Consider the following 24,127-nt stretch of genomic DNA (forward strand, 5'->3'; position numbering starts at 1 on the left):
AGCGAGTCTTGGGGAGAATGGGAAATCCATACCCCTAACCATCAGGACGATACTCTAATAGTAGGTGCCTCGCTGGAATGAAGATCGGGTCGCTCAAGCAGGTGCCAAGGTTTGAACGAGGATTCTTCATCCAAATGAGGTTTCCAACTTAACATAGTTTTTCCCTCTGCGAAAATGAACGCGACCGACGGGCCTCCTACAGAACGTGCCTTTTCTGGGTCGTATGGCCCAACTTATTCCTCCAGCTTGTACCAGGCGCTTCGGGAGTATCTGGAGACTCGCTCCGCAGTAATCTTGTCTATGTAAAGACCTTCTCCTGTGAGCCAGGCCACTTCGTTCTTCAGCTTGCCGGTCGCGATATCGCGCAGATGACGGATCAATATCGGCCCCTGGTGTGGCTGGCGGTACGTGATCTCAAGTTCGTACACGCCAGTACGATGCTTCCAGATGCCCCCCAATTCATCGGGATCATCAAGATGAATTGTGTTGTGTGGAAGATTCCCAGGATTAAATGCGGGCGTGGACATTTTGAGAACTTGAAACCGAATCAATTTTGCTGTTGGGTGTAGTGGATTGGAAGTGCGGGATGTCGTATTCAAGTTACAAGTTTTCACTGGACGGGCACCCTTTCCATGGCGTTTTATAGATGAATATGTTTTCAACGCCTCTTTCCATTACTTCACCTCCCTCAACAGGATGTTTAATGTAGAGAATGAGTATGTATCATTGACGGTGAACATGGCTAAGGCGGTGCTACTTCACGACAAAGGATTCCAGAGTTGTTGATCGCCAATTCCCTTGGTTACATGAATGCGGTAAACGCGTACTATTCGGCGATGCTTACCAAACATCCATCAAAAGGAAGTCTTGCTTCTGAACATTCAGCACAAAGACAGAAGAATAGTTGGGGAATGAGTAAAGTTAGGGGGCTTCGCCAAGGATCGTCAGATGAAGTATTAATCTGAAAGACGACGATCCTTATAAGATATCTATGGTTCCCTTTGATGGTGCCCGAGACGTGTTTCCTATCGCCAAGAACCGGCACATGAGAACCTCTTGGAATCAGATATCAGGAGGTTGGTACCACCTGCAATAAAAAGTCTCTTTATGGTTTATTTCAGTGCTTCGCTTGAAAAAAAGACTGGAAGAAATCCGTAACCACGTTACCTCCGACTCGGGTGTGGTGGAGGGTCGAAGCCAACTCAGGAGACCGGTTTGCACCTCCTCTTCAAAGATGAAAATGTGTGTTCTCATGTGCAACCAACGATGAGGTCAAGAAATCGAGAAAGGTCATGTTTTTCCCTGGCTTTTTCTTACCCTTTTCCCGGCTCAATTTTGATGAATATCAGTCTGCCCACTTGTGGTACTGCAAAATCTCGAAGTGTCTTGATCTCAAGCCGAACGTGAAACTAGAATGAAAAGCTCACATCCCTTGCCCCCTGGCCTCGCTTACAACACTCGTTTTGCTCGTCACCAAAATCCCAACCTCGGAGCCCGAAGCATCGTCCCCTCTCCCCTTGAAGTCCCTCGCCACGCTATCCTCCGACGGATTCCCGCTGGCCGCCATTACGGCCACGTTATGCCTCTTCTCTCGCAACCTATCCAGCTCCAAATCGTCATCATCGTCGCTGTGTGTCGAGTGCATCTGACTAAACCTCCCTCCCCCGCCTCTAGAAAGTTTCGACCCGAGAAGCCCGGATTGGCCAATCGTCTGAAGGGTGTTCGGCTTGGCAGAGGCCGCCCCTGCCCCGCCGGATCTCGTTGTGGCACCGCGTGTGCCGCGTAGGGACCAGAAGCGGCCGACGGTGGCATCGAATATCGGTTTCAGGAGGGGGCTGCTCGAGACTATGATGGCGACGCCGGGCTCGAGAGTTCCCATCAGCACGACGCCGACCTGGGAGTATGTCACGTCCGTGAAGTCCATTGTCAAGACGTTCTTTAATCGTAGGGCGGCGAAGATCATGGTCCTGGAGAAGTTCGTACAGGCCACGGTCAGTTATCCATATAGTGGCACAACAATGTGAGGGCGAGATGAAGAAGCTGGGGATTCCCTTACAGAGCGCCTGCGCCAAAGATGATGTACAAAGCCACCTTGTGCGGCCACCGCAGTTGCAGGTTATACACCATGGGTATCGGCAGCACTAGAATGATGAGGTCCGTCGCGAGGTCAAAGTAGCCCACGGCGGCGAAAGCGGCGTTCTGGTCGCCGCACTTGCCGCCGGGCGTCGCCGGGTTCCAGTTCATGGCCACGGGCTGGCAGATGAAGATGCCAATGAGAATGGTGAAGAGCATCCAGCAGACGCAGAGGCCCGTGGTGATGCGGGCCGCGATCTTGAAACCCTGGACGAAGAAGACGCGCTGGAGCATGAGGGTGATGCCGATCTTGATGAAGCCGAGGCAGATGGCGAAGAGGGTTTGAACACCGTATGCGGCCTGTTTTCTCCCCGAGAGGCGTGTTGTTAGTCGAGGTTCTTAGGAGAGGTAATAGAAAAGAAATCAGGGGCAACACGGGGATATCTTTGTAGGCTGACCTTTGACATGCGTTCGACGTGATATGGCTGGAGGGTCAAGTAGTGATGCCCAGTTCCTCCGAGATAGACCACTAGAACCACCTTTTAGTATAGTTCAGCTCTGCAAGACTTTGTGGTCCAACTCACTAACAAAATTGCAGGCCACTAGCCCATAGAAGGCGATCTACTATGTTGTCAATACACCTGAAATACGACTTGCCACCACGTCGTGTCCTACCAGAGCAACAACAGTCAAGAAATCCTCAATGGTAAATGACTGTCCCTTCTTCCGCCGACTGTATAACCGCATACCCGTCCATAGTGTTGTGGCAAACGTCAGTAGCACATTGACGACGACAATGGGAACCGCTCTGTCGGAAAGGGGCACGATCTCGGTCTGGATAACATCCTCTGGTTGTACGGTAGCGTTTGTCGGTACGGCTAGACGAGCAAAGAGCGCACCGCTGATTCTCATCATGGATTCGTGTCGGGTGTCGTCTCGCACGACGGGGCGATTATGGTGGCTGGAGATCTAGTCTTCAACTAATACTGCAGACGCCGCACCAGACGGAACGGGGGAGCCTTATGGCTTAACATATCCGTCAACCTCCTTTCCGCAACGGCACAGTGAGTGATCCACATTCTTCAAGCGAACAGAACATATGCATGATCGAGTCAAGACACAGGTTCTAGCCGTACGAAGGGGTGAAAAAAAAGCAAAGACCTACTTGACAGGGGCGTCCAACAGGCCTCGTCTTGGGCACCCCCGAAACCAACCCAGGTTATGGTCATGGCTCACCGGCCGATGGGCCATGCGGGAGGCGGGCGCACTGGGATCCCGCGTGGCAATGATGAGATATCACAAATTCATGATAACGCAAGAGGTCTACCATGTAGACGGGGCGCGAAAATTCCCACATGGTGATACGATTTTGCGATACAAAGATCGAGAGTCTCTCGGACTTCCTGTGCTTGCACTCTGCATGAAGCTGGGATATTGAAATAGGGCCCGCTCCAAAAGTGCTATGGAGCCGCGCTAATCCAGGTGAAGGAGACGGCTATGTCGAGTTATCTCAAACCAACGAGACTACGTTTGGAGAACAAGCATAACAGACGTTAGTTCTGTCTGTCCGCTGACGAAGTCGGAATATGCTTACGGCTTCCATAGAGTTGCAGTACTCCGTAGACCCATTGCGTATCGTAAACTCAGTTTACATCGATCGACCAGCCAAGTCCCATCATCACATTAACCCTATCCGCGGACCGCGTCGTAGGGAACAGGGGATGACGGACCGCAGAACAAGTCGTCTCTGCATTCGGTAACCTGGTCCGAAAGAAACCCCACAACTCCGGATCCTTGAACATCCAACACCACTCAATCGACTGATGAGCCCACTCAGAGGCCTCTGTCAACTAGTCAGGAACCTGGTCAGAGGATAACGACAGAGCTTGGCCCGGAAAGGTTCCCCGTGGAGGAGGAATATTGGTGGATCCCCTTCAACGGGAGGGCAATGGGGGAGAACCTCTTGATCTGTTGATGTCGCTCACCCGCCGTACCCGAGCCACCTTCTGGCCCTGGCCATTTTCTTCTTGCGATATCGAAATATTCAAAATTGCGCCGAGTTCCACATGGCAAAAGTCTCCGCAACGGCCGCAGAACGGAGCCTCGGACGACGATACTGGCGGGCGATGTGTGCGTGATATCTCCCTATGCGTCTGCTCTTAAAAGAGAAGCGGCTGCGGCGTCTGTGCGGTTCGAGTGTGTGAGGTCTTCTCTCTTCGTCCCTCTACTACGCCCGATTCTCTCTGCATTGCATTCTGCAACGGCTCGTCACACACTCTGCAGTCCCAGCCTTCCGGTTCCCGATCTGCAGCATCAATCACAACTTGCGCCAAGTTTTCCCTTTTCAGAATCTTTGCGTCGAATCCTGTTTTACGTGCCGCTGCCCTGCATAACGACACACAAATCAGGAAATCATGCTGCCAACCGACGTCTGGGACTACATTGTCGTCGGAGGCGGCCTCGCCGGCTCCGTCGTCTCGAGCCGACTGTTGGCGCTTAACAACACGGCCAAGATTCTCGTCATCGAGGCCGGTTCCAGTGCTGCTGGCCGGACGGACATTCTCTACGTCAACTCGACCAACCTGATCGCGGGGGACTTTGACTGGAACTACTACTCCACGCCGCAATCTCAGCTCAACGGCCGCACGATTCAGAGCGCTGCTGGGAAGGGTCTCGGCGGCGGCTCCCTCATCAACACATGTAAGTCAACTCCCCATAGTTTGTTCTGTGGTGAAAAGTGCATCCGAAAATACTGACCCCTTGTTGAGGTGGATGGATGCGTGGTGCCCGCGTCGACTATGACGAGTGGGCCGAACTGGCCAACGATTCCCGTTGGAGCTACGACAGCCAGCTGCCGTTCTTCAAGCGGTCCGAGGCCTACTGGACCGACGTCAACGCCGACGAGCATGGGTACGACGGACCCCTCAAGGTCGAGGTACCCTCGGTCACGGGCCGCGTCTACCCCCTCAGAGACGCCGTCTACGCCTCGTACGAGTCCGTCGGCGTCAAGGCTCTCCTGGGCCTGGACGCCAATGCCGGACAGAACCTCGGCTTTGGCGAGATTGCAGAGAACCGCCGCAACGGCGTCCGTCAGATCGCGTCAGAGTACTACCCCCTTGACGGCGTCACGGTCATGACAGATACGCTCGTCGAGAAGATACTCCTCCGCAATGACAACAGCTCAAGCACCGGTACCCTTGTCGCCACCGGCGTCCGCCTCGCCAACGGCACGGAGATCCTCGGCAAGGAGGTCATCGCCGCCGCCGGCGCCTACCGCACGCCGCAACTCCTGATGCTATCCGGCATCGGCCCGTCCGACGAACTCGCCAAGCACGGTATCGAAACTAAGCTCGATGCGCCCGAGGTCGGCAAGAACTTTGCCGACCACCCCTTCTTCACCTACAACTGGCGCCTCTCCCCGCAGTACCGCAACTCGACCGTCGACTCAGGCAACACCCTCTTCTTCCAGCCGCAGTACGGCCTCGGTCAGCCCAACAACTTTGTCGCCTCCTTTGGCGTGGAAGACCAGGACGGCCTCGTCGCCGCCATCACCAAAGAAGAGGGCGCCGCACCCGACCCGGCGACGCACCCGCTCCTCAAGAACGAGCGCACCCTCATGGAGGGGTTCGTGCTCTACGTCAACACGAACCCGGCGCTCCCTTCCAACAGCACCTACCTCACGACGGCCAACGTCGGCCTGCACCCCACAAGCCGCGGCTCCGTGACGCTCGCCTCCGCGGACCCGAGTGAGGCCCCGCTCATCGACCCCAACTTCTTCGCTTCCGAGGTTGACCGGTTCGTGTGGCGCGACTCGATCCGCCGGATGACGCGGATGATGATCGGCGGCGAGTCGCCTCTGAGCCAGGGGATCGTCGAGGCTGAAGCGCCAGCGGAAGGTCTGAAGGCGTTTACGCTCGAGTCGACGGACGAGGAGATTGAGGAGCGCATCCGTGCTTCCGTCATGTAAGTGAACTACCTGACCTTTGGATGTGCTGTACGTCCCAGCCCTCGAAACTAACAGGTTGTCTTCTAGTGGCACATACCACCCTATGGGCACATGTGCCATGGGCAAAGTCGTAGACAGCGATCTGCGCGTCAAGGGTGTCAGCAACCTCCGTGTCGTGGACGCTTCCGTGTTCCCGACAATCATCACGGCTCACATCCAGGCCGCGGTGTACGCCCTCGCCGAGCAGGCTGCCGAGATCATTGCTTCGTCATAGGTTAAAGGACTCTCGTTTCTAACGTTGACGAAATTATGCATGAAAATGAGAGAGGAGGCTCTATGAGTGATGTACGGATACATACTAGTAGATAATGCTTAATTAATGAAGATGTAAGGCACTTATGCCGCTAAAACCGTGCCGTGCCGTGCCTCCGGTCCCACTTTCGGCCCGGAACTGGGCTGATTTAGGTGCTCCCCCAAAACTCCGTAGAGGTATGTCTAACTGTAGCAATTTCCGAACCGGAAGCTCAGAATAGAAACAAGTCTGAAATGAGAATCAATGACTGCGATTGCAGGCAACAGTGGAAACGAAAAGGTTTCGTCAAAAAAACAAGACCAGTGTGATGGCTTACATGAAGTTAGGCAGGTCGAATCCTCCAGTGTCCTCTTTCCCCCCACCTCGCATCCGCATCTGAGACCATCGAGCATCGACCTGTGGCGTGCTAGCTGCCTAAGTCTCAGCCATCTCGCCATAAATTGGGGACGCTCATCACCTCCCACTTGCAACATCCAAATCGATACCAATTTGTACTCCATCAGCGATTACCTTCTTGGGAGAATATAAGAAGAGAAGAGAAAAGAAAAACACGATACGCAAGCAGCCCAAACTACCAAGGAACCCTCAAGCCCAACTCACCAGTCAGAAAGACCAACGCTCGCCAACATCCCAACCACAACATCTCGGACACCATCTCAGTCACAGCCGACGAACAATATGGCCTCATCGGACCCCCCTCGCCTCTACTTCGCCTACGGCTCCAACCTCTCCCCAACCCAAATGTCCCTCCGCTGCCCCGCCTCCACACCCCTCGGCCTAGCCCACCTCCCAGATCACACATTCATCATAAACGCCCGCCGCTACGCCAACGTCGTCCCCAACGGCCCCGTAAATCCCGCGTACCTCGCCGACGCCGACGCCGACGCCGCCGCCGCCGCCGCACCGACCACGGACCCGGCCTCAGCCTCCGCGCCTCCTCCGCCCTCGGCTCCGCCCTCAGCGGCTCCAGGCGTCTACGGCGTCCTCTACGCCCTCCCGCCCCAAGACGAAGCAACCCTCGACAGATGCGAAGGCGTGCCCCACGCCTACCAAAAACAAGACCTCGCCGTCAGCATCGCGAACCTCGCCTCCAAAGGCACCGGCGCCACTTCTGCTGCCGCCGGTCTCGCACCGGGCAGCAACGTCACGGCACTAGTCTACGTCGACACCGAGCGGACGGAACCCTCGACGCCGCGGGCCGAGTACGTCGACCGGATGAACCGCGGCGTCGACGAGGCGACGGAGAGGTTCGGGTTGCCGCGGGGGTATGTCGATGACGTGATTCGGGGTTATATCCCGGCTGCTGCTGCTGCTGCTTCTTCGGAAGAGGATACCAAGACCATCAAGGACCCGTTTCTCGAAATTTCTTGAGTTTCTTAAGCATTCATCCTGCTCTGGGATCAGACGGCGCCAAAAAGCACGATCTCCCATACAGCCTACCCAAGAAAACTTGGATAGAGCCCTGTGCTTCACGATCCGACTCTCGCGAGCGGTATTTCGATCCCCTCACAGCACTTGCATCCTACCCATCGCCATTCCCAAACTATGCACCCAAGCCGAGGAACTCCCCCTTTCCCCTTCCTACCATTCTCATCATACCTCAGTACCTCAGAAAGGGCAATCGTAAGAGAGAGAAAGACCGACCAACCGCATAATCCCGTCGCCAAAATCCCCCAGGAAACACTCCAAAACCTCTTGGCATAGTCAAGAAACGCCTTGGCAAAAGCCCAACTAGGAAACGGGGGGTAGCCTGCCCCCTTTTCAAGCTTCTCTCCAAGAAGCGTGTGATGAGTACCGTTGTCCCTTTCTTTTTGTCAGGGGCCAGGCCAGGAGGTTGCGTACAGGCCTACAGCAGCAATTGGAAACCGGACAGTCGGTATTCCGTGGTGAGAAAAGACTTCTTTTTTTAGAACCCAAATGAGGCATGCAGGGAGAGAGAGAGAGAGAGAAACATCAGATGAAGAGGAATGGTCCGAATGGAGCACGTGGTTGGTGCACAGTCCATGGAATGGAAGCGATTGGTACAACTGGTTAGAGCAGCTGAATATCACTAGATACGGGATCACGATATGAGAATGGTTTCATTGAATGCGATGAAAAGTGATGAAGAATCAGCCAAGACTATCATTGACGAAGTTTCTGGCTCTAGGTATCTCTTTGTAGGTTATCGCTCTACTCAACAGCTTCAGGCTGTTCGGCCGTCTCTTTCGTATCCTGCTCTCCTCTCTCTGCCTACCTCCTCCAAAAGGAATGAGTGCTGTCTTGTTGAATGCACATCCGAAAAAACGCCTTGCTCGATGCAGGTACATCAGCCATAATTCTTGAACATCTTGTGTAGAACATGAGAACCCCCAAAAACGCCCTCGCAATGCAATGCTATGAAGAAGCCAAAAATCGACCGTTTGAAATATTAAGCTCCCCCGAAACCCATTCCAACAGAATGCGGCGTGTTTGTTGTTTTTGGTGATTTAGAAAAGGTAGAGCGAGAACCCAGTCGCAAAGGCAACAGATCCCGCAAAGATGGACGCCGCCAGTGGCGCCAACGACGGCGCGGCATTCTTTCCTCCACGGACGATGCCGTCCGTGGCGGACACGGGGCTCGCGACGGCGACGGCAGACGGCACGGCGCTGCTGCCCTTGCCAATCTCGAGAACATTCGTGCTCGTGGCGTTGAACTTGGTCTGCGCCAACGAGACCTCGTTGTTGTCAATGTCGTAGACCACGTACGCCGAGCGCAGGAATGTGTCGCCGAGGACGTTTGTGCCGTCGCCGGCGGGCGCGATGCCAAAGAGGCAGGCCTCGACGCCGTTGGAGAAGGACGTTCGCTTGCCGGTGATGGCGACGAGGTCGAGCACGAGCTCGTCGATGGGTACCGTGATGGGCTGGCCCGAGAAGGTGAAGGTCATGTTGGAGCCCGAGTTGGCCGTGGAGCAGGGGATGAAGGCGACGCCCTCTTCTTGCTGGTAGACGGCGCCCACCATGGAGTAGATTGTCGTGGTCATGTCGTCGGGGAGGTACGTGAGACTGGAACCCGAGTCGAGCAGGACGGCCAGGGCCATGTTTTCGTCCAACGTCTTTGAGCCGAGCGTCACCTTTGTCAGGGTGATGAGGAACTCGGCGTAGCTGCCAGACTCCTTCTGGATGGGTACGGTCTTGAGCTCGCCTTCGAAACGCTCCGTGTCGACTCCGCCGAAAAGAATGTTTCCCTGGCTCGCGTCCAGATCATTCAGCCACAAGCTGAAGGCGCTGGATTGGATGAGGCCCTGAGAGACCATCTTGGCGGGCAAGTTGTCGTAGGAGGCCAAACCGGCACGCCCAACCTGCACTTCGTTGACCTTGTATCCGACTCCTAGGATGCCTTGCGCGGATGAACTCGTGTAGCCGACACCGAACTGGAAGTCGGTCAAAGTAGATCCGCCAATGGTGAACTTATCCGTCACGTAATCTCCAGTCGCTCCAGAGCCGTCGACATAACTAATGTTGAACCAGCTTCCGACGTAGTTGTAGGTTGACGAATCGTTGGCCGAGTAGGTACCGGACACGGAGCATGGCGTGCCTTGACCTTTGCAAAGAGCCGAACTTGCAGTGTTAACCCAGAGATCACTACTCCCGGTGTCGAGGTGAAGTCGCATAGGCTGTGCTGGTGTTCCGAGAGAGCCGTTCACAAAATACAAAGTTTCCTTGGAAGTGTTAGAGATAGTACCGAAAAGACATCATTTATAGACCTACCAAATTGTCCAAAGTCGCTTGCACTGAACCTCTCTTCCTCAACATGTCCCTCTTGTTGCGTGTGTACGGTATTGTCGCGCGGTGCAGGTCCAATCCAACCACCCTTGGTGCGCTGCTTTCGCTCTTTCTGAGTACGAGTCCCTCCGTGGGTAGTAGTGAAGCCGCGAGGGCAATTAATGTTGTTGACTTCATCTTGAGTCTGTGTTTGTGTTTGTACAGCGAGTTGTACGACTCTGAATTAGATCGATATCCAAGCTGTGAGTGTCGACCGGCCGCCAAGACAAGGGTGCCGGAAGGATGTAGATATAATAGAATGGCGTCGTGCTATGAAGTCATTGATGGCGCAACACGGACGGTAGAGAAGAAAACTAGAAGGATGAGAAAAATATAGTCGGTTGCGAAATTCCGGAGTTCGGTGAAGGCGACTACTCGCGGGGGGGAGTGGGCTCGGTATACGGCACGGTGGGGAGAGGATTCGTCACCCGTGATGGTGGCGGAGCTTGCGTTGCTGATGAAGACGAATTGGGGGCGGCGGGAGTGGTGAGCTGGCACCGGACCACCAAACCAGACTAGAGAGACAGGAAGGCGAAGGCAAAGGCCTTTTTTCTTTCCTTTCCGTTTTGCTTTCGGCGCAACGCGTAAACGTAGTGAGTGGGAAAATCCGGCGATCCGGAGGATTTAAGAAAGTGAAAGTAGACTCGAAGTGTCTAGTGGTTAATACCAACTCGTGTAGGTGGTGGTCTTTTGGATGAGTAAGTTGCAGTAGAGAGCAAAGCACGAGCAGGATAGTCCAATGCAATGGAAGCACAGAGGAAGCCAAAAGAGCAGAAGCAGAGCCAAAAAGTGCGGTTGGACGAGAAAAGCAAGCCAAAAGATGAGATGCAAGTCTTTCTTTGTACCAAAAGTCAAAATTCTGGTCCCCCTCTGTTCTTGGAATAGAAACAGCAACAGCGCGGACCATGGGCAAGGCGGGAACTGACACTGCCAAGCGCCACAGTCTCGTCCAAAAGGTCTCACCCAGTCGCAGACTTGACCTCGTCGTCATGCTCGGCGGGGCACTGGACGGGTTGACGGGGGGTTGCGGACAGGGTCCGGGGTTGAGCGTGTTTGGACGAGGCCGGGAGTAGCGAGTTGCTCCTCAAGAGAGACTCAGACAGAGAGAGAGAGAGACTTACAGCGTACTCCGTAAAGAGAGACCACTTGGTCACGCTTACAGCGGAAGGCTTAGAAGGGTGAGAAGGAAGGGATGTCGACGGACGGAGCAGCGAATTGGTGCAAGATGGTTGGACAAGAAAGGGGAAGGCCGAACGGTCTCCAGACTTGCCAGCCCGGGACGACCCCGGGTCAAACCTTCTCACCGACAGGGTTGGGGGGTATTGGAATCACAGGTATCACAAGTATCACAGACTCTCATTCTCACGCACCAGTCACCACTGCCACTGGTAACGGGAAGGGAAGGGAGGCTAGCGAGTGGTGAGAGCCATGTCAGGCGGAGTCGAAAAAGACGCGTGGCCGTGCTTGCATCTTGCCCTTCTAAGCATCCCGTCCCCTTTATTTTGCGGTGCTCTGCCCTTTTTTCTGCAGTTTGCGTGGGCCGGTAGCCGTAGGTCCGTAGCCTGTAAGGAAAGACAACCCAGCCCCCCTTGCTCCCACATTCCCTCTCTCTCACACAGTCTACGGTAGTATGGAGAGTGAGAGTCACACTTGCACTCTGAGTACTCGGAGAAGGAAGAGCGCACAATAGTCGTGTGAGCGTCTCCCGCACCGCGGCTGCGCAGAAGAAGAGGGCGGTGCGGGTTGCGGTTGCGGTCGTGCGGTTGCGCTGCAGCAGCTGGGCAGGGGTAAAAATGGCTGCATGTGAAACGCGAGCATCAATGTAACCCCCGACCAACAGCGAACCCTTTTCTGTCTCAGCTAGCGGAATATCAGACACGTTGGATTCTGGAACCAACATCGCTACGGGCTCACGGAGTACCTCTCTCTACCTTGTAGGCTTCTCACCAACGCTCTGGTCAGCCAGGCGCCCTCGCTGCCACACCCGACCTACGGAGATGACTTGCGACTCGAGGCCAGCCGAGGAGGTGTTCTTCGTCGCATTCCCTGATAAAATCAGACATCCTCTCGGTCCGAGCCAGCATGGGGTAAGACGACGAACGCAGCAAGACACAAAAAAGGACTGTAACCTCTAAAATTGGTGATACTCGACACTCGACACCTACACCTCCTTCATACCTTTACCCTTCATCCAGGTCTCACGATACAGAACAAGTGCTGGCACCGGCAACACGGTGCCGCCAGAGCCGCATCACTGATCAGTCCTCTAGAAAAGACTCCTGCTTGCGTCTCTTGACGTCGGAGATCGTAGCATCACCAGCGCATCTTGGCTCATGGATTGCGCAACGCGCAACGCGGCGAGGAATCATCTGCCTCATAATCTTCACTTTGGTCTAGCCGACAGACCCGATCGCGTTGATGCGTTCGTCGCCACTCCGGGAATCCGGAAGAGCCCGTCCATCGAGCCTTGCCTTGCCTTGCCTTAGGCTCGAATCGTCAATCAGTCTCCCATGACGGTGTAATAAGGCAATGGCAGGAACGGGAATTCGAAAGTGAACGTGAATGAGCTAAAAAGGAAGTGCCCGTCATCCAACCACATACGCTTCGCCGCTTCGTCCAAACGCTCCCCCCCCCCCCCCCCACTCCATACCGATGCCGAGATCCGATGGTCCGGGATGTGGCGCGCGAGCAGCGTCCGGGCCAAGAGCACCAAGTCCCGGCGCTACTGCAAAAGGTAGGCAAGACGTCCAGGAACTCCAAGACTCCAGGAGGCCGAAAGAAAATGAGGGATGACGAGGCCACCACGGGTCCGTCGGCCTCTCCAATTTGTCGTATTTCTCATGATTTCGTACGAGAAGTGGATTTGTTAGGTGGGCATGTCCGCTTTTTCTCTACCGTCCGCGGGCCGAGTAAAAATAAGAACGGGATCCGTAAATAAGGTCAACCTTGAACCGTGGCGTAGGAAAAGAAGGATACTACTCCGTATGTGAGTATGGAGTATGAGACTTCAAAGTGTCACTGTGTCAGGACTCCCAAAACTCGCCTGACAGCACCGCTCTTGGTGCAGATCATGTGTAAGGACCCAGATCATAGATTGAAGATGGGTGCGACCGTTCGTTCTTCAAAGTTCGCCCATCTATCTGGCACATCTGGCGCGCAAGAATCCCCCCTGACTCGCCGGCACTCTTTTTTCGTTTCCTCCCGAACGGGGATTGCCAGCCATTTGCTTCGACGGCGAATCATGAACTGGAGATCCCCCGAAAAGAAGCATCTCTGCGACGGTGTTCCCCACTTTCCCCTTCGACCGTGCACAGTATCCTCCAAAGTCACATGTACAATCACGTGGAATGTCTAAATCCGGATTACTGGCACCGGCCGGCTGGGGTGGGTCCCCGGCGCCGACCGCGCCGCTCCCGTCCGGTTCACCTCATCTTGTCGCCACCACGAACCAATCACGAGCATCCGCGGCCACCGCATCCTTCCAGTCAGCTCGTTGAAAGTAGGTCTCTCCATTGGTACATCATAACGGCTGAATGTGCACAGGGCCTGAAAGTATCCGTAAGGCAGTCAGCATTCGTGCCACGCGTAGGGCTACCTCTCGCCCGACGCCGTACATGCAAGTACAAAAGATAAGATCGGATCGGAATTATCCCGTTCGTGACAAGCCACCGCGAATGGTGAGTGGTTCAACGAAGGAAAGTCAAAAGGTGTACCGCGAAATAGGAATGCCTCAAGCCTGATTTACGTATTTTAGGCAACTAAGTCTAGGAGCTGTGCATGTGTGTAGTATGGCGACGAATGAAGTAGGCCTCCTCGACGCAACCAAACGTAGATGATATATAAGTTGTGATGCGTGACCATACGTTCTCCCAGTAAAACTACCCGTCATCTCATCAGATCTTGGAAAGCCCCCTGAGCATCAGATAAGCTTAAATCAACCAGAAAAGTTAAATGCAATCCATCCTCACATCATCCGCCCCTGCCACCAGAATGGACGAAATCGTCTTTGCGAACCTGGACCGCTGGTGCGTATCACATCCTCATCTCCCCCTTTCCAAGCGTCCCAAATCCCGCATTACTCACAGCTAACGCACCTCATCCTCCAAGTCCATCATACTCCGTGGGTCATTCCCTCCAAGCCCCCCTCCCCTTTCTCATCCCCTCCCCTCCTCTAACCACCACCGACAAACAGTCCTTCTTCGGCGCAATGGGCTGCATATCCGCCATCGTCTTCACGGTCCTCGGCTCCTCCTACGGCACCGCCAAATCCTCCGCCGCAATCTTCTCCGCGGGCGTCCTCCGCCCCGACCGCCTCATGCAAAACACCCTCTGCGCCATCATGGCCCAGATCCTCAGCATCTACGGCCTCGTCGCCGCCGTCATCATAGCGAACCGCCTCGTCGAGAAGCAGGCCCTGCACACGAGTTTTCTGCAGTTCGCCGCGGGGATAAGTGTCGGGTTGTGTGGGCTTGCGGCGGGGTTCGCGATTGGGATTGTTGGTGATGCTGGAGGTACTGTTTCTCCTCTATCCCACTTCTTCCCTTGCCCCCTTCCCCCTCCCCCTTGTGTCGTTTACTCTGCGCTGTCGATGACACCTACGGCCTTCGGTCGAGGAACAAAAGGTCACAAGAGCAAGGTCGTAATGGTAACTAATACCCACCCAACAGTCAGAGCCACGAACCAACAACCGCGTCTGTACACAGGCATGGTCCTAATCCTCATCTTCGCAGAGGTCCTAGGCCTCTACGGCCTCATCGTCTCCATCCTCCTGCTCTCGACTTCGCAAACGCAAGTCACCGACTGCTCAGGCTCCTGAAAAGAATCCCCTGCCTGTCTCTCCACCACAAATCCAAATCAAAGCCTTCAACACCAAAGCAAGACTTACGCTGTTGTCGAAACCGAGATATCGGGTTACAATACAAACAGAATCAATATAGTAGTCTTAAGCCATGATCTTCCGGGATATACTCTGAACAAACTCTTGAATTTGAAAACGCCGGGTATTGCAGCCATTAAGACAACGCTTGCTCATGCAAGGTTCTTGTTTTTGCTATCATGTACAAAGATAAGAAGAGACCGCGGACGTCTACACCACAAAGGCCACCACACACCCCACCCCCTTTAAATCCTCCATTCATTGAGGTTATCCTGTGGCGTCACAAATGGCTCATTAATCCTCTTAATGGCAAACTCGCTGCAAAGAATACTGCGTCATGTTAGCAATACGTCACTCGCAAATAGACAACCCGTTGTAAACTCACCATGCTGATGCCACCAACGAGTCCAACTCCGTAATCATGGCCTCCCTCTTGGCACCATTCACCAGACCTTTACTAATCTGCACCTGCAGCTCGCGGATCCTCTTGCTCGTGCCGACCCCAGCCTGCTCCAGCACCCTCTTGCCCAGACAATCCGAGTGGAACGAGTGCTGGCAGGGAAAGACGAAAAACTGCCTGCTCAGCAACGGCAGCCCGCAGACGTAGCACTTCTCCCCGGGCTCGACGATGGCGTACCGGTGATCCAAGGCGGCGATGTCGACCTTGATATTCGTCGCCGTCTGTGACGACTCGTCCATCTCCTTCTTCAACGAGTCAATGTTGCGCCCGTAATCCTCGAGCGCCGTGCAAATCTCCTCCTTGAAGTCGTCAATGACGACGAAGTCCGGGAAAAAGGGGATGAGATCCTCAATCTTTAGCAAGTCGCACCGCTTCAAAAAGTCAATGGCCGTCTTGATGCCGTTGGACTGCGAAATGACCTTGCGCGCGACGGCGAGCCAGAGCTTCTTCCGCAGAGGCGGGTTGGACATGGGCCGGTCGGCAATCACAGACGCCAGCTCAACCTCGTTATGCGAGAGCGCCAGGTCGACGGCTTGCAGGTACTGACCCATGCTGGTGTAGATGTGGACGCAAGACAGCGTGCGGTGGTGCTGGATGCACAGGCGAAGGGCAAAATCCGGGTCGTAATTCGGCTCCTCGCCTTGCGATTCTAGATACGACAGCAGGCCAGCTTCGTCTTTGGAGGTTTGTGCATATATCGAAACAAGAGTGTTGTGTACTGCCGAATCCTTGGAGTTGAGCTGGTTGATGACATACTGCAGATACCTGACGGCCTGGTTCTGCTGGGGGGTGCCCTCGAAGTTGCGGTTATACTCCAGCAGCGCAGGAATCAGCTTGCGAGGCTTCAAGTCGGAATGGCGCATGAGGATCTCAACAAGGTCCGAAGCGACGTGCGTCATGAGCACAGTGCTGTACCGGTAGAACACCTCAGGATCCGTCTGCTTCTTCAGCACCGTCAGTACCTCGGGCCACCGCTCGCGCTGAACCCAGTACGACAGGACGTAGTTGTAGTCGTTGACGGCGTTGGCAAAGTGCAACAGCTCTTGCTCCCGACCGTGGCTGCTGATCACGTCGTACACTGTCCGCCGGTCGAGGTCAGACTTGTACTTGTTGACAAACTCCTGGAACTCGCCCTGGACAGCGTGGAGCTGCTCTCTCGACTGCGCCGGGTTGAGGCCGTCCGCTAGCTCGGCTTGCGTAATGATAGTGTCGTCTAGCGAGTTGAGCCTCGCCATGAAGATCTCTACCAGCCAACTCGCAATCATTATTCTTTGCATGACGGCCGCCTTCTTCGACGTGCTCAACTTCGCTAGTAAATATTTTCTCAGAGCGTCCGGCTCGTTGTTGTCGATAAAGGTAAGAGCCACCTCTTCAAATGGCTTATTGCTTCGTCCGTACACCGAGGCGGCCTCCATATATTGCCGCTTGGCAACGAGGTGGTCACCATATGAGGTCGCTACCGTCTCCCGTTGCGCGGGCGTCTTGGCATGCTGCAGCGCAGAGTCAAACTGTTGCAGCTTCAGCATGATTTGCCAGATATTGCGGTCCTCGTCCCTGACGACGACCTCGAAGATTTCCTGCGCAGTGAACATCCAGAATGTGTTCTTCTGCAGATCCACAGACAAGCTCACAGCCTTCTGGCCCGGGTCCAACACGATCTGGTCATAGACCACCTCTCCAGTCAGGCGATTCGTGGCTACCACGCGGCCTCCAATCAGGCTGACAATGTGCCACTGCGTCAGCGCAATCGCCTCGACGTAATCCGCCGTAGCTTTTTGCTTGCTTCCCGATCCGTCAGACGACGAACCAATCTTGTCCCGCGGGAGCATGCTCGACTCATTGAATATCTTTTTGCCCTCGGCGCTTGAGGCGAGCTGCCCGTGGAAGATACCCTGCGCAGACAGCCACGCGTAGGCCCGTTCGTGCGCCTCGTCCTCGTACGGGTTCTGGTCAGGGGGATCCGGCGAGACGACCAGCGCAGACGTGGCGGCGGCCGAGGCGCGCGACAGCTCGTGAATGACGGGCTGCTCCGACTCAAACAGCTTCGTGTACACCGACCCTCCGCTGTCGTGGCCGCTGCCGACCTTGCCAGCCAAATGAAACAGCCGGCTCTGCGTCGCAATCATGACCCGCCGCATGTCCGGTCGTTTCGGCAACGTATCGGCCCAGAGTCCCGTGATCGGTCCATCCGGGAGCTTGTGCAGGTTCTTGAGCTTGATGTCCTTCTTATAGAACTCCGAGGTGGTCTCGATGGAGGCCTCGTAGATGTTGCCGTCGGCGGCACCGAGCAAAATCTCGCGGGTCGACGCCGTGGGCAGCGAGGGATTCCAGGCAACGCTCTCGATGGAGACGCCTCGCAGGCGGGCCAGGGCGCGCGGGTGCTTGTGTTGGGAGTGGAGGTAGTAGTTCTCGCCGAGCGCCGTGCAGACGAGGAGGTGGGAGGCGGTCGGATCGAGAAACATGCGGCGGATGACGCCGACTTCTGCCGGTTTCTTGGGAAGGTCAATGTCTGCGAATAGTCTCATGGTTAGCAACCCATTATTCGTAGGTAGCAAAGTACCGTCATTCCGTCCGACTGTAAAAACGCACCATCAATATCCTCGGGTCTATTAAGATCGATACGCAAGATACGTCCGTTGGATAACGCCAAAACTAAAACATTGTTCGCGACCTGGGCGGCGACAAAGTCGGCCGCGATGGAGAACTGCAGCTGGACTCGCTCGACGATGAACATGGGCAGCGCGGCGTCGTCCAGGTCGAGCACCCCGTTGCCGGCGGCGACGAAGCCGTCGGTGGGGTTCAAAGCCATGATTCGAAGGTGCGGCTACGTCGAGGTCATACGGACATCGTCGCTGGGGATCGTGATTTCGCTTCGAGCGTTGGTGAGCGCGCCAGCTGCGGTTGCGCAAAGTGGACGACTCGTTGGAGGCTGGTGATTGTGTGTGTGGTCGCTGTTGTGTAGAGGATGGATGACATAGGCAGGGAGCTCGGCCGGCTCCCCACTGCAACCTGGGAACGGAGCTATGACGGTACGTACTTCTGAAGCACCGAGCTCTCAAGTTCCTCAAGCTCGAGGTATTCAGTTGTGACATTTCACAACTTATTCGGCACCTCTGCGGCAATCCTCACTGGGAATTCTTCATCTCACCACATAGCTAAGCATATTGCAGCAAATAGAGAGCTTCGTCTTTTTTCATCTTAATTTCAATGACTATCCTTAATCTGCCTAGTAGCTAGGATATCTCTCGACCCCTTTGGTCTGCACATTGGTGCACCTCGAGTCCTCCTCGAACCTGCCATCCCCCATTTTGATACGAGTATCTTCAGTTGATCGCTTTGAAAGGCAAGGTACTTTTTCTCGACCCCGTCCGGTTTCCATAGAAGGTAAGGTAAAATAAGTAGGAGCTATGCAAGTTTGTTGATCGCTTTTAAATATGACCGGCCAAGCTCTTCTGCCGGTGTGAAAGTTGCGATGTATGCAAGTGAACATGAAGGTAATAGCGGTTGCTCTAATTTAGTTAGGCCCGGGCTGTTCGTCGCCCGGATAGAGCAGAAAATTATTGCCTTCGCCTCACCAAGAAGGTGAAGGCGAGTAGGTCATTCGACAACTCAGACCGCCGTCTCAATGGCGGACTCGTCATCGCCATGGTGTCTGCTGCAAGCATCCTCACGCGCGGTATCATCCGTCTCATCCGCGTCGTCGTTAAAAATCGGGTACACCCTCGGCGGCGTGACCGCAGTCGTTGGCTTTCTTCCCACCAATACGCGCGCCTTGACGATGAGACCATGCGACTTGATCGGATCCCTCGCCAGGCGCGCCATCTCCCTCGCGACGTTGTGGCACGCCGTCTTTACGTGATCGGGCTCCCAGCCCATGTACTTTGTGAGCGGCCGCAGGCACTCGGCTTCCAGGCCGTCGATGCAGGCAATCAGCCACAGCTTGCCCTCGCTCGACTCGAGATTAATAGGTATAGTGTGCTCCGTCAGCTTGATATCGGTGAAGCCGGCATCCGTCAACAGCTTCGGGTTCATGTGCGCGACGCCTCTCGCCCGCCCGGCCTTGACGCCCGCCTGCGTCAGGTCTCTCGAGAGCTCGTGGATCTCGGACGTGGGAGGGAACTCTGAGAGGAACTTCTTGAAGCCCTGCTGGTCGTCCCAGTCCAGCAGCTCGATCCAGCCGCCGGGGCGGATGACCTTGAAGGCCTCCTTGTAGATAAAATTCCAGTCGAGGAAGGCGCCCATCATGTGGCGGAAGTGTACCAGGTCGAACGAGTTGAGCTCGCGCTCCCACTCGAGCTCGGCGTCGTCGACTTCGAAGAAGCAGTTCATCGGTATTGACGTGGGCGCTATGGCGGAAATGTCTGTGCCAATGACCTCGCAGTTGGGGAACTCGTCTGCCATGCCTATCGCCCACTCGCCAATGCCCGTGCCGACATCTAGTATCCTCTGTGGGTTCTCCATCGGTACCGTGCTCAGCTTGCCGTCGAAAACGTGGAGATAGACTCTGTGGATTAAGCTCATGCGACACATTTCCCACTCGTCGTTTGGAAGGTGGTAGTGGGATCCGCAGTATCGACGACCGTTTTCCCACTGGTAATCCAACTCTCGCTCCATGAATGACCTCGTTGACAACCTGCAGTAACCTCCTAGTCAGCCTTCGTCCGAACCGTCATCGCTTGGCGGGCTCTGCATAGGCGTAGAAAAAAAAAAAGCAGCACACATCCCAGAAAATTACTCACATGTCTTGGTGATTTGGCGACGTCATGTAGGGCATCTCGGTGCGATGCGACTCGCTCGGTCGAGGGTAGTGACTCGGCGCAAACACAGAAAAATTATCGTCGTCGTCAACCTCCATGCCCTCCTCCTCTTGCGAATTCCACTCCTCGTCGGCCTCGAGACCGGCCTGCGAACCATCTTCGGTGCTGCCCATGACGCTCGTCATCTCGGTGGCGGCGCTCCCGGTATCGCGCATGCCGCTCGACAGGCCGTCGCTCGAGTGGGAGGCGAGCTCGTCGGTGGTGGACATGCTGGACTCGGCGCCCTGCGCGGGGTCTGGTCGTGTGCTGGTTCCCTTGTTGCGCTTCTTGGTGCGCCGCTTCCTGGCCATGGGCGGCGGCGGCCGAGACCCGTCCCGTCCGTTTGTGCCACCCGGGAAGGGTCTGAGTTGGAAAGGGTCCCTATCGCGGTCTTTCTGTTCCTAGTCGGCGGCCCCGGAACGTCATGTCATGACCCGCGACGGGATGCCGGGAGGATGAGGTTGGTTGATTTTGTTTGGCGGCTGTGAGTAGAAAAGGAGAATGGGTTTCGTCGTTCTCGTCGAGGTTGATTAGGTAGCAGTAGAGGGCCAGTAAAGGGGGGCGGCGGAGTGGGTTCTCGCGGAAATCTCAAAGGACGGAAATAGAGGGCTGGCGATTTTGGTGCCAAATCCGGATGCTATTAGTCGGCCGATCGGTGGTCGCGATTGCGATTGCTCGGGCAGATTGTGGAAAGTGTGTTTTTGCTCCTTGGTGTAGACTTGAGAGAGAGAGAGGAACAAAAGAGAAAAGATGGTACGAGGCCGAGTGCGGTAAAGCGGGAGAAGATTGAAAGAAGGGGCCTCTCTTGGAAAGGAAGACGCGGGAGGGCGGGACTGGCAGAGAGACGATGGCTTAAGAAACTCCGTGGAGGCTTTCGAGGGGGGTACGAAGTAGTGGAAAGGACGTTCGTTTTGAGGATAATCAGGCGACGACGTGACTTGCCAGTCGGGTAGGATTAACACTGAAAGGGTATGGCTGCTCCGGGGAGGACGTCCTAGTGCGGGTGCCCTTGGCCAGTGCATTGCTCTAATCCTGTGCAGAAATCCTGACAGGTGCCGGGATCTCGCAACTTGCAAGGACGCTGGCGATGGGACCGGGACGACGAGGACGACGGACGAGGGGGGTGGGTGGGAACCGACGGGGCAAACGATCAAGGGTTCTTTTCACTGCTGAATTACCAACGGGCATTCATACATACATACATACAATGCATTACTGTACTCCGTAGACTGTCCGTCTCGTCAATCACTTGGACTGTGGACAGACACAGCGGCAGAAAGTGTGGGAGCTGCCGTGGAGATCGTTGCTTTACCTTAGCAATGGAACCTACTACGGAGAGTCTCTTGTTCCAAGAGTCCGACTGGCTTGGAACTAATACGGAGACACGAGCTTGGATACCTTACTGCACAGTAGCTGCGGGAGTGGACGAGGGCCATGTCGTTAAAACGGCATCTTAATGGACCCAGAGATGGTGGTGCGGGCTCGAGGTAAGGTATCATTTCGTTGCGTCTGGACCTCTTGCTCCAATTCTAGTACGCTTCTACGCCTACGTACTCCTACGCAGTATGCAGGACGCGAAAGACATGAGATTTCATTCGTACATTCGAGCCACCAAGCTCTTTGCATTGGTACGCTGGATATGCAAGGTCAGTGTGCTACATCAGGGTACACATTGTAGTCGTGAAGAAACACTGGGCACGTAAGGATTGTACTTGCAACCAACTGAGATTCCCAGCGGCTCACAGATTGGATAAATAGGGCTGCCTGCTATGCTCGAGGAGTCGACCAAATTATGATGGACCATCTGCCTCCTTCGTTTTCTTCCCCTCATCTAGAATGAAGTCCAGAAACGAGGACTGGTACGATTTCAGGGAACCGCCGGTACGGGCAGTCAGCACCTTACTGCACCTAAGCACTTGAGGTAGTAGACGGAGGCTGCAGGCAAGCTGCAATATACCCTCCACTGCCTACCTTGGCATCACTTCATTTCTTGACCTCTGAGAGAACGATACATGCTACTTCCTCCTCGCCATTGGTAAGCAAAGCATACCAAACCCTTCTGCGCATCCTTTACCCCAATTCCGGCTCCCACCCGCGATATTGTTCCCAACAGCATGGGACGGAAGTCTGGGCTCAAAGAAAAGGGAAAACCCACGCACAGGCACTCGTTCAGAACTCTCCATCGCCGCGGTGCGTTCAAGGACTCCCAGGCCCAAGGATGAGGGACAGCCCCCCCTCTCCGTGGCCCCCGCCGTTGGAACCTTGGAGACTTGGGCTTAGACCCCACCGAACCACAACTTCAGAGCCCACAACCGCGCCTCGGGGGCTCTGTCTTTCCCTCCCAGGTCTCTCGCTGCCACCTCTGGTTGGCCCGGGTCTCGGGGATGAATGGGTCCGGGTCGTTGTGGATCAAGGTAGGTCGTCTCCCTCCCCCGGGGCCCCCGCCCACACCACACCTAATGTTGCCCTTACCCAGAAGCTCAAGCACGTCCAAGGGGGAACAGGATGGGAACCCAAAGGGAAGAAAAGAGAGAAGAGAGAGAGGGGGTCAAGCGGTTCACGCGAATCAAGCCTCAAGGACCGTTGTCTAGCAGTTTTACAGGATCATTATCTATCTACGAGAATTATCCACCAAGAAAGCGGGAAATGTACTGACCAGCTCTTATCCAGGCTCCAACCTGTGCGATAAGGAGGGCTATTCCTCGGCCGTGACTTTCCTGCACCTTGCTATGTACTTGACGTTCGCTCCAACCTTCAGCCCACCAGCCCATCATGTTCCAACCGAATCCCAGATGGGACATCAATTCCCCTCCTTCGATAAAATTGAACAAGTCCGTACAAGGTGGGGTCCGGAGATGGACAAGAGCCCGATGGTTATCGCTCGTAGCTAGATAGGTATTTCAATATGCACCGGTGGCACCAGCAGCAAGCCGGAACAACGCAAGAAGGAGAGGTGAGCTATCTACTACTGCTGCACGGCATCACCAATCCTGCCAATCTAGGTAGGTTACACAAACCTCATGGAGCAGGTAGGTATCCATCCGTACCTCGAATTCAAAGAGAACAAGTTTGAATCCCTCCGCCTCCGAGAAGGCCGATCCCGAACCAACCAAAGTTGAATGACCGGGGTGTAAATCCATCTCGAACCATTCGCGCGGTACCTTACCTTGCCTTGCCCTCCTTCCCTTGACGACCTCCCAAGAGGAGAAGAGAGGGGAGAGCGGAGTAATCGTACCGTTCATAGGGGTCGAGACCTTTTCCCTTGTGTCTCTCGACCACTCTGTCCGTACAGATGGTCCATTGACCATCTAACAGTGACATCAGGACCTAAGAAAGAAAGGGGGGGGGGAATAATAAGAACAGCAGTAACAAGAAGCATGTGGAAATGGGAGAAAGAAGGATAACTTCCCGGGCCACTAGGCTGGTTTGCTCAAGTTTCGAATACCCTAAAAACAATCAAAGGAACCCAGCAACAAATCCCCCTGCATCTGCATGTCAGAAAGAGAGAATGAAAAACACGTGGTCCAGCCCCCTCCTTCCCTCCCCTAATGCGAAGGATCACGAGCAAAGAAGGAATACCAAAAAAAAAAAAAAAAAAAGGAATATGACCATCCACAGCCGAATGTCGCCAAAAGTCTCCGAGAGGCGCGGCTCACGAGCTTCACAGCCATCACCACACGTGGGAAAACCCCCCTCCTCAGACCATGCAATGTAGCCAGTCTGCCTGTCTATCCCATTGAAAGAATTCGAGACGATCATCATCTGAGCTTCTGTATTCCAGAATAACGATACCCCTAGACCAGGTCAATATGCCTGTTGTTCCGGTTGCCTCCCCTTGCCTCGGCACCAAAGTAAAGAACCCAAAGAGATGGTTCACTCT

General features: G+C 54.9%; 9 protein-coding genes across 9 annotated transcripts; 4 read left to right on the forward strand and 5 right to left on the reverse strand.

Annotated features, from left to right (window-relative positions):
- Positions 1-233: 233 nt before the first annotated feature.
- Positions 234-527, reverse strand: CCOS01_02097 (uncharacterized protein; the record flags this gene model as incomplete). The annotated part of the gene is made up of 1 exon (XM_060450289.1): positions 234-527. One exon carries the CDS (start codon positions 525-527, stop codon positions 234-236), a length of 294 nt encoding a protein of 97 aa, XP_060318939.1.
- Positions 528-1,423: 896 nt separating this feature from the next.
- On the reverse strand, positions 1,424-2,985 carry CCOS01_02098 (uncharacterized protein; the record flags this gene model as incomplete). The annotated part of the gene is made up of 5 exons (XM_060450290.1): positions 1,424-1,967; positions 2,057-2,433; positions 2,532-2,602; positions 2,658-2,694; positions 2,749-2,985. The coding sequence occupies 5 exons, from the start codon at positions 2,983-2,985 to the stop codon at positions 1,424-1,426; spliced, it is 1,266 nt and encodes a 421-aa protein (XP_060318940.1).
- Positions 2,986-4,487: 1,502 nt separating this feature from the next.
- Positions 4,488-6,293, forward strand: CCOS01_02099 (uncharacterized protein; the record flags this gene model as incomplete). Its single annotated transcript, XM_060450291.1, has 3 exons — positions 4,488-4,773; positions 4,842-6,036; positions 6,107-6,293. The coding sequence occupies 3 exons, from the start codon at positions 4,488-4,490 to the stop codon at positions 6,291-6,293; spliced, it is 1,668 nt and encodes a 555-aa protein (XP_060318941.1).
- Positions 6,294-7,010: 717 nt separating this feature from the next.
- Positions 7,011-7,703, forward strand: CCOS01_02100 (AIG2 family protein; the record flags this gene model as incomplete). Its single annotated transcript, XM_060450292.1, has 1 exon — positions 7,011-7,703. One exon carries the CDS (start codon positions 7,011-7,013, stop codon positions 7,701-7,703), a length of 693 nt encoding a protein of 230 aa, XP_060318942.1.
- Positions 7,704-8,800: 1,097 nt separating this feature from the next.
- Positions 8,801-10,253, reverse strand: CCOS01_02101 (eukaryotic aspartyl protease; the record flags this gene model as incomplete). Its single annotated transcript, XM_060450293.1, has 2 exons — positions 8,801-10,012; positions 10,062-10,253. The coding sequence occupies 2 exons, from the start codon at positions 10,251-10,253 to the stop codon at positions 8,801-8,803; spliced, it is 1,404 nt and encodes a 467-aa protein (XP_060318943.1).
- Positions 10,254-14,105: 3,852 nt separating this feature from the next.
- Positions 14,106-14,931, forward strand: CCOS01_02102 (V-type ATPase; the record flags this gene model as incomplete). The annotated part of the gene is made up of 4 exons (XM_060450294.1): positions 14,106-14,140; positions 14,223-14,235; positions 14,308-14,626; positions 14,783-14,931. The coding sequence occupies 4 exons, from the start codon at positions 14,106-14,108 to the stop codon at positions 14,929-14,931; spliced, it is 516 nt and encodes a 171-aa protein (XP_060318944.1).
- Positions 14,932-15,236: 305 nt separating this feature from the next.
- CCOS01_02103 (Pep3/Vps18/deep orange family protein) lies at positions 15,237-18,260 on the reverse strand (the record flags this gene model as incomplete). Its single annotated transcript, XM_060450295.1, has 3 exons — positions 15,237-15,321; positions 15,377-17,960; positions 18,041-18,260. The coding sequence occupies 3 exons, from the start codon at positions 18,258-18,260 to the stop codon at positions 15,237-15,239; spliced, it is 2,889 nt and encodes a 962-aa protein (XP_060318945.1).
- Positions 18,261-19,060: 800 nt separating this feature from the next.
- Positions 19,061-20,558, reverse strand: CCOS01_02104 (methyltransferase; the record flags this gene model as incomplete). Its single annotated transcript, XM_060450296.1, has 2 exons — positions 19,061-20,084; positions 20,191-20,558. 2 exons carry the CDS (start codon positions 20,556-20,558, stop codon positions 19,061-19,063), a joined length of 1,392 nt encoding a protein of 463 aa, XP_060318946.1.
- Positions 20,559-22,267: 1,709 nt separating this feature from the next.
- CCOS01_02105 (uncharacterized protein) lies at positions 22,268-22,936 on the forward strand (the record flags this gene model as incomplete). The annotated part of the gene is made up of 1 exon (XM_060450297.1): positions 22,268-22,936. A coding segment is annotated over one exon (669 nt), but the record flags the coding sequence as incomplete, so codon positions are not given.
- Positions 22,937-24,127: the final 1,191 nt, after the last annotated feature.

Source organism: Colletotrichum costaricense (genome assembly GCF_030867565.1).
Source record: "Colletotrichum costaricense strain IMI 309622 chromosome Unknown Scaffold_2.1, whole genome shotgun sequence".
Taxonomy (NCBI): Eukaryota; Fungi; Ascomycota; class Sordariomycetes; order Glomerellales; family Glomerellaceae; genus Colletotrichum; species Colletotrichum costaricense.